The 11,109-nt window shown below is 37.3% G+C and overlaps 1 protein-coding gene across 3 annotated transcripts in view; it reads right to left on the bottom strand.

The window, feature by feature from the left end:
- Positions 1-5,194, bottom strand: part of LOC131331569 (D-amino-acid transaminase, chloroplastic-like) — a 28,512-nt gene extending 23,318 nt beyond the window's left edge. Inside the window, exons 1-5 of one of the 3 annotated variants that reach the window (XM_058365599.1) lie at positions 4,981-5,194; positions 4,839-4,894; positions 3,111-3,286; positions 2,008-2,681; positions 1,320-1,436 (exon numbers count right to left, since the gene is read on the bottom strand). In XM_058365599.1, the coding sequence (XP_058221582.1) occupies positions 1,342-1,436; positions 2,008-2,681; positions 3,111-3,286; positions 4,839-4,894; positions 4,981-5,017 (1,038 nt within the window). In that variant the 5' untranslated portion in view covers positions 5,018-5,194 and the 3' untranslated portion in view covers positions 1,320-1,341. Of the gene's footprint in view, positions 1-1,084; positions 1,437-2,007; positions 2,682-3,110; positions 3,287-4,838; positions 4,895-4,980 lie in introns of those variants that run through there. The other 2 variants (XM_058365600.1, XM_058365598.1) reach the window with 2 other exon arrangements.
- Positions 5,195-11,109: the final 5,915 nt, after the last annotated feature.

Below are 11,109 nucleotides of genomic sequence, written 5' to 3' on the forward strand. Positions count from 1 at the left end.
CTACCCTGCGCATATGTGCTTTGGTGGCTGTTTGATGATTGAGAACCCTAAAAATGATGGAAATGGTGTGATGTGTTGTGTTGTGTTATTTCTCTTTGGAATTTGGTTTCTCAAACGATTTAGGGATTCGCTTACTCACTTAACCCTGCTTCGAGTAAGGCCCCGCTAGTAAACGGTGCACGTAAACTGCCCTAAACACTTGCTTAAAGGAAAACTGGCCCTGCTCATTTTGGTTTCTCTCTCTTTGGCCTTTCAGTCCCCGACTCCTACTCTTCACTGAATCAGATTTGGTTCATTCGTTTGAAATTCCAATACCAATGTTTGGAGCGGCTCACGGGAATGTTAAGGGGATCTGTGATCACCTGGACAGCTGGGCTGGAGACCATTGTTTGTTTTGACCATATGGTTTAAAGTAGTGATTTTCATAATCACTCTTTTTTTTTGTCTTTTTGTGATTTAAATTTACAATATTGTCCTTTCAAGTGCAAAAGAATATACAAATAAAAAGTTAAAGTTTGTAAATTCATAACACAATAGAGAACAAAAATGAGTAAAAAGGGAAGTGTGAAAATCAATTACCTATGATCTATGATTTGTCGGTCAAATATATTCACACCAGGTGAATTTGGGGACCCTATATGTAGAGATGCACTAGCATTATCCCAATCGTTCATCTCAACAATCAATGATCCGGATTAAAAAACAGTCTTTTCTAGGGAAGAGGTTGTAGTGAAGAGATGCACTACAAATTCTCACACGATTTCTGAGTTTTAACTTTCTCTCCCTCTCTTTTCATATTCTTTCTAGATCCTATTTTTCTCATGGCTTTGTATCTAAAAATTGGTGGGTTAGAACATAAAAATTGGTGTCCATAGCCTTGATGACAGCAAGAAAAGTGATTCGAAATGACTTGAAAATGCAAGAGACTATTTCTTTAAGAGGGTCCTAGTAAAAATTAATATGGCCTAGTTTTATCTATTGAGAAATTGGTTTTCTTGTTTCTTAATTTCACTCTTCAGAAATGACAATCATTTGACTATAAGGCTGTTTGGAGATTAAGATTTGAACCATTGACAATGTTCCAGATTCTAATGGCAGATAAATTTCACATAAAGCAAACTTGCTTCAAACATATTGTTGATGACTTATTTTCCAACGTTCACAAACCCGAGAAAAGAAAAAGAAGAAGAAAGCAAATTTACAAACGCCGGCCGGGCATTTTACGTACTACTGTAAACAATTAAGTAACAAACAAGATTATCAGAGAATGCGGCTCCCCGATGCAATATCATGCACTTGTTCAATAACGTCTTCATTTGGTGAATAACTTGGAGTTTCTGCTTAATAAGGAACAGATAACCTCTGAGTTTCAGGGCCTGCTACCATATCTTCCCAAACCAGATCCGAAAGCGCCATTGTCAGCTCTCCCACCTTTCCTGTTACAACCGTAAGTACATTGAAAAATCAGCTATAGTCAACTTGTGATAGAAAGGAATTCATATGTTCAGTAACACCTTCTCTTTTTTTTTTTGAATATGTAACACCTTCTTTCACTCACAAGAGATTCACTGAAAAATCAGAATGGTTGGACCTGGCATCTCAAATTTTTATTAGGCAACTAATCTGGACAGCTCGTGTTGAACCATGTCCAATAAGCTAACCTGACCCGGTTGGAAAATACGATTTACCATCATATACCATACGAGAAAGAGTCAACTAAGCATTCTATACTTTTTCTACCTCATTCGTGTTCTTTGTTCATCGCTGATTTTGTCGAGTGATCATCAAAGGAAGACAAACAGTCGGAATCCAAAGATATATAGTAACTTTTTCACTTTCTATTGTTCTCCTATCTTTTCTTTTTCCTGAGAACCTCTCCATTATCCCCCATGATCCCAACACTTCATTTAATGAAGTGGTGATCTGCTCATAGTGTCAAATCTAGGGAGGCATCCAAATCATCAACTTCAAAACTGATAAAGAAAATGGAGGAGGGAGGTTAGTTACCATCTCCAATGGGTTTGTCATCCCACATGATGATAGGCAAAACAGGAAGCGTGCTTCCAACGTACATCATTTCAGCCGCCCCTTTGGCTTCCTCAACCGTAAGATCGCCGGTTCGCACACTTTTCAAAAGCCCCTGCTCAACCAACTTGGGTGCTAGTTCAAGAAGCCTCAAGGCAGTGCACCCACTGAGGATCTTATCAAAGAAAGGCATAATGAGCTCCTTATCATGGGTAATAAAAGCCACATTGACATTTGGACCCTCTCCAATATAACCATTATCATCAACCCAGATGGATGCAAATGCCCCTGTTTCTTCGGCTTCCATTATAGAAAGCACGTTTGGTAGGTAGTTTACATTCTTCATGGTGGCAAAAAGTGGTTGCTTCATGGGGATAGTAGATGTTATTACTTTGACCCCTTGTTTGCACTGCAAAATGTTTTCCTTGATCACTACTGCATAGAATGCAGACTTTGGACATCCAGCCGGTGAGAGCAAGAAATTACCAGGACCCGCACTCAACCAGTATCGCAGGGATCCGTTTCTGCACTTTGATGCTGCCGCAAGTTGGATAAGAATGGTTCGGAGGGTTGATCTAGAGAAGGGAGATGAAATCTTGGCTTTCGATGCGGATCTGAGGAAACGCTCCAGGTGGACCTCCAGCTCATACAGGTGTCTAGAAGAAGCCCCAGTCAATACCAATAACACTCGTGCAAAATCAAAATAAAAAGTAGCGGTCTTGCACAAAGAATAAGTGGCTAACTAGAAACACAGGCTTAAAGTAAGGAATCCACTTGAAATCAGTTTGGCTGAAACATATATAATAAGCTCATCACTCATATCAGAAATAATAATAATAATAATAATAATAATAATAAGCTCATCGCCATACTGTTGCACAAGTTGTAGAGTACAACAATTGTATAGGGAAACTAATACTCCTGGAATCCATCCAGAGATTGATAAGTTAGGCAAACAAATGCTTTTGTACCAGTGAACATGAGCAAAAGTTCCGCTCTGTATCCATCATTGTGACAAATAGTGTTTCCAAACATGAAGATCAAGAGCTGTTATTATGTATGCCACAGAGAGTTGCTGTGCTCACCCATCAAGGAGAATAGCTGTATCGAACACACCATGTCCTCTGTGAACCATATGATCATCAATGGGGATAACCATCATCGCTGGATCAAGAATAATTCCACCATAAACACTAGAATACATAGCTGGGTATGGTTGCTCCTTCCCTGAATTCCAGTTTTCATGCAGCTTTTCGAGCAACTAATTGATACAAGGAAATGAAAAGGAAGAAGAAAGTTTAGTAAAAGGTTAAAACCATATTAAGCACAGTAATGATTTCAAATTTGGCCCTCCACGAGCAAGAAGCTGAACTAATATGCCAACATATTTTTTGCAATTGCTAGAATTCTAAACTTCTTTAGTGCGTTGGAAGTTGAAACATCCTTTTAACCCAGAAGTTTTTCATATTTTGTTTGGTCAAGTTAGCATGAATTTGTAAACAGCATTTTTATGCTTCACTACACGAATATGAATCGACACAAATTCCAAATTCATTCCTGTTTTACACAATAAGAAATCAGAACATAACCATAAATCATCTTGTACATATTTATTTCACCAAGGGATCAGTATGTTTTAATAGTAATCCATATGGACCATATCCATTAAACCTGCACCACATCCGTAAAACCACACACCACATCCTAAAACAAAATCAGATAAGAGGACAACCTTCCCCAATTAGTTTCAGAAGATCATGAAAACCGTGGATTGTGCAATTTTCTCATGGTGTGTTAAAAGTCCAAGGGGGGAAAAATATTGAAACTGGGGACAGAAAACTTAGTTCCATCTGTTCTTTGTTTGGAATGTCGATAAATCTGGAAATCTTTGATCGAAACTCCTATAATCTTTATCCTTTAACAGACGAGTACAACAAATAAGTGTTGTCCCTGCAATTTATCTTGTTCCTACTATCAAACTATCATAGCAAGTAGTTACCATCACTGTCATCACCTTTACTTTTCCTTGTTATTTCTTCCCATTTATTTTTACCACCATTAATCTAATCATGCGCTTATAACATATATTATTGACCCATTCCTACCTAGATGATTCTTCTAACTTTCTTAGAAAAAGATGTAACAAACAAGGGTCTTCATATCCCAACATGGGATCCATCCCCCATCCGATCATCTATCCTCCAGTCCTCTCCAGTTTTGAGACTCGGTCGGCCCACCTTGGCTCACAAAGATTATCCAAAACTACTCATCTCGTAGACCTTACAAAGAAGTCCATAATCAATGTGGTCGGATAACAATAGTTATGCTAAAGATCCTCGCATTTGCCAGAACAAATGGACGGTCTGTGTTTAAAATTATTTTGTCCGTCCATTTTTCTTGCAAAAGCGTGATTTGTTAACGCAGCTACTAATGTTCAATCAAACTGATTTTAGGTCAGATGAGTGGTTTTAATCATCTTTGTGGGTCCGGGATGAGCCCACGAGCTTGAAAACCGGAGGAGACTAGAGGATTGACTGTAGGGGAGCTGGACCCGAGTCATATCCACAAATAAAAAATCAGCAGACACAGATATATGGCCCACAAAATTGTGAAATTTGTTCAATTTGCAAAAGTTTCAAACTATCGCAAGAAATTGCAACAATTCAATCAAATGGAAATGAAAAAACTGCTCATTTGAATCAGGGTGATTAGATAAACAACTGATCTAATCGCCTTGATTCACTTTGAAAGTCAACCGCTGCTGCAAAATCAAGATATCAACCAAAATAAACAAGAGGGTATTGGTATATAACCTCTGTTGATGATGAGAACACGTGAACTTTGACGTCTTCGCCATTGTCAACCGCTGCTGCAACCCACAAAAACAACACAAGACAAAATACCTCTGAAGAAGTGTCATTAAATTGGTTCAAATTTTTCAATAAGTGTACCCACCTGAGTTCACATCGGAATAAGGGTCGTTGGTTGCCATTTTGGTGAATCAAATGAGGTACAGTAAATACTAGCAGTGAATTTCAATGGGTTCTGAGGTTATGTAGAATCAAAGAGTGTTCTATTCGTATTGGACTGCTTTTGGAAAAAGAACCGGAGATGGGTCTGACGAAACAAGACGAAAGACAGGCTTTACCAACTCTTCTGCCTATTTTTAAAATTTCCTCATATTTAATGATTCAGCAGTGCGTTGATTAATCAGTAATGTTATCTGGTTAGATTCCCACATTGTAAATTAGATAGCGCTTTAATGAATTAACCATACAGATTAGAGAATATCTTAATAACCGGATGTTGAGGTCGATTTGCATGCACTTTAGCTATTTTTAGACCTCAAAAATTGATAAATAGCAAATTTTTGAACAATATTTACTGGTGCAAACAAGCTAAGTCGACACAAACTGAACTTTAGGTTGTTTAAGTTTGGCTCGAGTTCAACTATCATTTGATATCTCGAGCTCTATTTTTTTGAGTACTAAACAAAGTTTCCAAAGCTACCCAATCTTATCTTGACTAGTTAAGATACGTTTTGCTTGAACTTGACTCTTTTACTAAACAAACTAAAAACCCTATTTAAAATCAACTTACTTAAGCATCTCCAATCCATCCAAAATAGAGGATGGATGTAACACATTGAGGGGAGATTTTGTAATTTATTCCACTTTTTCTTCACTTTTTGTACTTTTTTTGGAGAATTTTTGAGGGACCCACCGTCCTTTTTAGAGTTTGCAGGAATTTTGTACTCCAAATTTACTTTTGGTCCTCCATTTTTAGAGGACCAAATTTACTTTTGGAGGACCAAACTCTAAAAAGGACGGTGAGTCTCTCAAAAATTCTTCCAAAAAGTACAAAAAGTGAAGAAAAAATGGAATAAATTACAAAATCTCCCCTCAATGTGTCACATCCATCCTCTATTTTGGAGAAATAGAGGTGGATTGGAGATGCTCTTACATAAATAAATCGAGCTGAGCTTCGAGCTGCGCACAAACGCCGAACCGAACGGATCGATTCATTTGCAACCTACCCGAAAACCATGATCCGACGGTGGCCATCAAAACAAAATGACTGGATGGGCCGAAGCACCAAACAAAATGGACCCTCATTGCAGGCCCACCATGCAAGATCTCTGACTTGGACAAATTTCTACAGAAACTCAAGGCCCAAATTACCCGCCCGGCCCAACAACCATCAATGAAATCAAGCAATTTCAACACGTTTTGGTTTCGGCTTTGATCAGAGAGCCGACAAGTGACGATACATTAGGATGATTGGACCTGATTAGACTTATCAAATACCGGCCTACTCCCTACCCCTAGAGGTTTTTCCTACACGGTTTGTAGATGTACATTTCGGTGCCCATTTCGATAGATCCTACATCTTCTGTCTCAAAAATTGTGTCTTTGTGCCAAAGAGTTTCTGGATCGTTGGATTGTATAAAAAAAAATTTATGTTTAAATTTAACGGCCAAGAAATCTATAGGCATAAGGGTATTCGGCACAAAGAATTCTGTCTCAGTTCGATGATACGGTAGTATTTGGAGTTATGTAAATGAATCGATTATCTCATAATTGGATCCACTAGTGAGGGCTAGTTCCAAAACAACTTTTTAAAAAATAAATACTTATTTTTATATTTCAATCGACCCATTATTTTTTAGCTTTAAATTGTCTTCTTATAAAATAAGAACTTACTTTTCGTTCTGAGACGCGACCTGGGCCACCATTGTCCAGAAAACAAAACATACTTAGCTTTTTCTGATAAAATTTAATGTACACCTTTTTAACACCTGATGAAATTATGTGTCTTTTTTTTACTTATGCACAAGGGTTTGTAAGTGGCTTTACAAAATGAACCCATAGAGGTGAAAGTCGGTAATCCACAATTAGTCGTCGACACTCCGCTTGTTTGATACACTTTGTTGACCATTAATTAGGATTTAGGTGGGCTAATTGGGTAACTCAAAATGCGAATACAAGTGATGATGCCAACTGCCCAGAGCCAACCAAGAAAAGCTGGAAGAAGGCCAAGCAACAAGGAAACAAATGAGAATAGTGACTTCTTTTTTTCATTGGAAAGGATCGATCATATCATCATGCCCCTTTGATAAAAAACCAGTACATTGTTGCAGTGGCATATTTTGGTGATAAATTTGCTTTAAAAAAAGAGAAAAATTAAAGTCTTGATGAGATGTGCAGAGGGTGGATACGTCCAAGAAGATGGAATCAGATCATCATAATGACATCCCAAATCGGGGCATGCATCCTGTGAAAGAGGAAATACAGATGGTTTTTTCTTCGGACCCAAAATTATTATTATTTTTTTTTTAAAAAGATGGTTTTTTCATACCCAAAATCTCAGAGTCATTTTTTCCTCTTTTATATAAAAGTTGTCGAATGAGTCATTATGTTTGATAATGTTGGTTCCGTATCATATTAAGAGACCTCATTGCAAGGATGGATCGGTGGTCGGATAAGTCTAGACGATCATCTTTCTCTTACCTACATTTTCTAATTTTTCTTCATATTACGATAGTAGTTTTTTTTTTTCCCGAGAAATATTAAAGTTATAGAGATTCGCCCGCCAAAGATCGTTTTGAACAATCAAACACTCGCCCAACTAAGAATTTCTATTAGAATAACGATAATCTCACAAAAAAATACTTTGAGTTTTTGTACTGCTATTTTGCTTTTAAAATTAATAAATATTGAATCATTGATGCACAAGATTGTACTATGTGGTTACTGTAAATACAATATATGTTACAACAGTTTTTTGGTTCTATTATTATATTTCTTATTTTGTCTAGGTCATTTTTTGTCTTTTTTAACTAGTCTAAATTTCCTGGGTACATGTGTCTTTCTTATATATTTAAGATTTTTGGTGGTCAGGTTTTACGGCCTATATAAAGACATGTTAAATTTTTTTTTAAAATGTATCCTAGTAATTGAACAAGTTGATCGAAAACATATATGACAAACTTCATAGCGTCTTTTATTATTATTTGTAAAAACAACTTGTTTTTGAACTTTTGCTCGTCAACCACCTTGAAATCCTGCGTCCGTCCAAGTGTATGTGTAATTGTGTATGGTTCTAGAATTTCCTCTAAAATTACAAACCACAAATGCTGACTGGCCTTCTATAGGCTAGCTCATCTTTATTTTGACATTTTGTTTGGTTTAGATTAATTATGGAAACTTATAATGTCACTTTCTAAATTTATAATGTCGCTCTCAAAAGAGAGGAAGTGCGGTTATCAATTTGGGGAGTAACATTATCAGTGCCCTTAATTATATCGGTCTTGATATTGTCAATCTACTGAACTGATGATAAATACATTAAAAGACAAGAAAAACACGTATTTCTATTCATTTTTTACACTCTTTAATACATATTCACACATTTACTATTGTGAGCTCATTGGGCTGAGGCCCCGTTCCAGAAACCTTCTTAAAAAATAAGCAATTTATTTTACATTTTCAAACTCAAAAATAAAGTAAATAAAAATAATTTTTCAAATTTATTTTGCATCGTATAAAAGATCTCATCAAGATCCTCTAAACAAGATCCATATAGCATATTTTTAGATTTCAAGAAGACCATAATTTTTTAGGTTAAAATTGCCTTTTTAAATATAAAGACTTATTTTGATTTCCGAAACGGTACCCAATTTTAGAATTTTTCTAATTATATATACACACACTCCGTATACGATGGTAGAGTAAATAGAAACAAAAGAGCGCACAAGTATCTAGGCATGAGGAATGGGGCGTGACGACAATATTGAGTCACCCCCGCCGCCCTCCGTCTACGGCAGGCTTTCATGTAGTGCTACTCCGCTGCAGTTGCGTTGCGTGCTCACTTGGTTATATATAAAATTATATAAACACTAGTAGTATAATTTTGCATTTCAATACCGCATGCTACTCCGAAACTCTGATGGACATGAACTCTATCGAACGACCTGTTTGGATGGAAGATATGATTTTGAGTGGATATAGAAGGAGGGTGGATATGAAATGAGGAGTGATATGTAAGAAGAATGTGCCCACCTCATAAGAAGGGTGAATTTGTAATCCAGTATTTTGATGATTTTTTGAAAATGGGATATGAAAGGTGGATATGAAGAGATAAGTTATCAAATGACTTAATTGCCCCTAATTTACTATTTTAATGGAAAATTAGGTTAATTTCATTAAAATTAGAAAAAATACATATTTATTGTTAATTATGAGATAAAATGAATTTATTTTATCTTACAAATATTTAATCATATTATTTATTAAATAAAATATTATTTTCCAAAAGGTAATCCGGAAAAAAGAAACCAATTAACCTCACTTTTTCCCCACTGAATACATTGTGCAATTAGAACAAAGCAAAACCCATTTTTCAGTCCACCACGGTTCATCTTCTCCGGTTCATCTTCTCCGGTTGCTCTCTCTCTCTCTCTCTCTCTCTCTCTCTCTCTCTCTCTCTCTCCGTCCGATCTAAACTGCGGCTCCTCTTCCTCCTCTGTTTTCCCTCATCACCGACTTCGACCTCGCATCACCCCCCTCTCTCCTCTATGGCCGCCGTCGACTTCTTGAGGGGCTGGAGTTCGGAAATGGAGGGAAGAGAAAAGACAAGGGCAGTTAAGTAATTGATAAGCACCCGAGAATGTAATGTAGGGTGCGCTAGTATCTAGTTTTAGTTCAATTTAATTGTTAATTAGTTATTGTTAACGATGTTTGCCTGTAGAGTGTGTTGGTTTCGTTTTGCAGAAAAGCCACCAAATAAGGAGTTTTTAAGGCTAAGGCATGACTCAGGCCACGGTAGAAGCAAAACAGCTCAGGCAGAGCCAAGGTAGAAGGTACCCAGCCAAGGTAGAAGTTACCCAGCTAAGGCAAGGTCAAGGCAGAGCAGAATTGGCAAGGCAAGGCAAAATCAGGCGAGGCAAGGAAGGCTAAGGCATGACTCAGGCCAAGGTAGAAGCAAAACAGCTCAGGCAGAGCCAAGGCAGAAGGTACCCAGCCAAGGCAAGGCCAAGGCAGAGCAGAATTGGCGAGGCAAGGCAAAATCAAGCGAGGCAAGGAAGGCTAATCGCTAGAGATAACAGCCTCGGCATCGATGGAATATAATCCTTTACATCGATGCCGAGCCCCTTAGCACCCCAGTTCCTTACCTACCTCGGCATCGATGGGATGTATGAGCTTACATCGATGCCGACCACCTTAGCAACGCAGCTTAAGCCCATTGCCAAAGATGCCGAGGGCCTTAGGGGGCGAATCTTCAGAGCATCTCGCAGTATATTCTGCGCGTGGAGCCCCGGAGTATAAAATGTATGTCATCATTTTTGTACAAAAAAGTAGAATAGATTGAGTAGTACAATTTTTAGATCTAGAATAGATTTTGAATCTCTTTGCATTGTTCTTGAGTGTTCTTCATTTTCAACTTTAAATATTTTAATTTATGCATTTATTTGTTAGTTTTTGATATTATCGCTTTAATTAAAGTTGTTGCTTTATTCTCGATCTATCATAATCTCTAATTTTCTTCTAGTCTTGTTATTTCATTATGTTAAGTAGATTTTTGCTTGCTCCTATCTCAATAGATATGGGTGAGTAGTTTTCTAAGGTTAGGTCATGCGGTGATTAACACCTCATGGCTCAAGTAGAATTGCGTTTTTCACCATAAAGTTTAAACCTTTGGTTCGGGAATTGATGTGGGGTTTGGGTTTATTTGTCAAATCGCTAAGGTGTTAATCTCCTTGATCATGTGTAGGTAGGAGCATCGCCTACCTACCACACATGATACTTGGAGCTCTGACACACGAGGCATTTGCTAAATAAATTCTAAAGCTAGCTTGGTGTTCGAACCATTCTATTTTTCCGATTCGGGAACCTTAATTGTGTATCCTGAATTGCGTATTTGGGTGAGAAATGCAGTTTGACTTGAGTCGTGAGTGTTAGTAATTCCTAGACCTAACCTGTCTTTTATTTTAGTTTATTAGCTTTTCAATTTAGCCCCTTTTAATTTTCACTACGCACGTAAAATCAAGTTGGCTGTCTAAAAGCCGAAAGCCCTTGCTTGCAT

The sequence above is a fragment of the Rhododendron vialii genome, chromosome 6a (assembly GCF_030253575.1).
Source record: "Rhododendron vialii isolate Sample 1 chromosome 6a, ASM3025357v1".
In the NCBI taxonomy this organism is placed as follows: domain Eukaryota; kingdom Viridiplantae; phylum Streptophyta; class Magnoliopsida; order Ericales; family Ericaceae; genus Rhododendron; species Rhododendron vialii.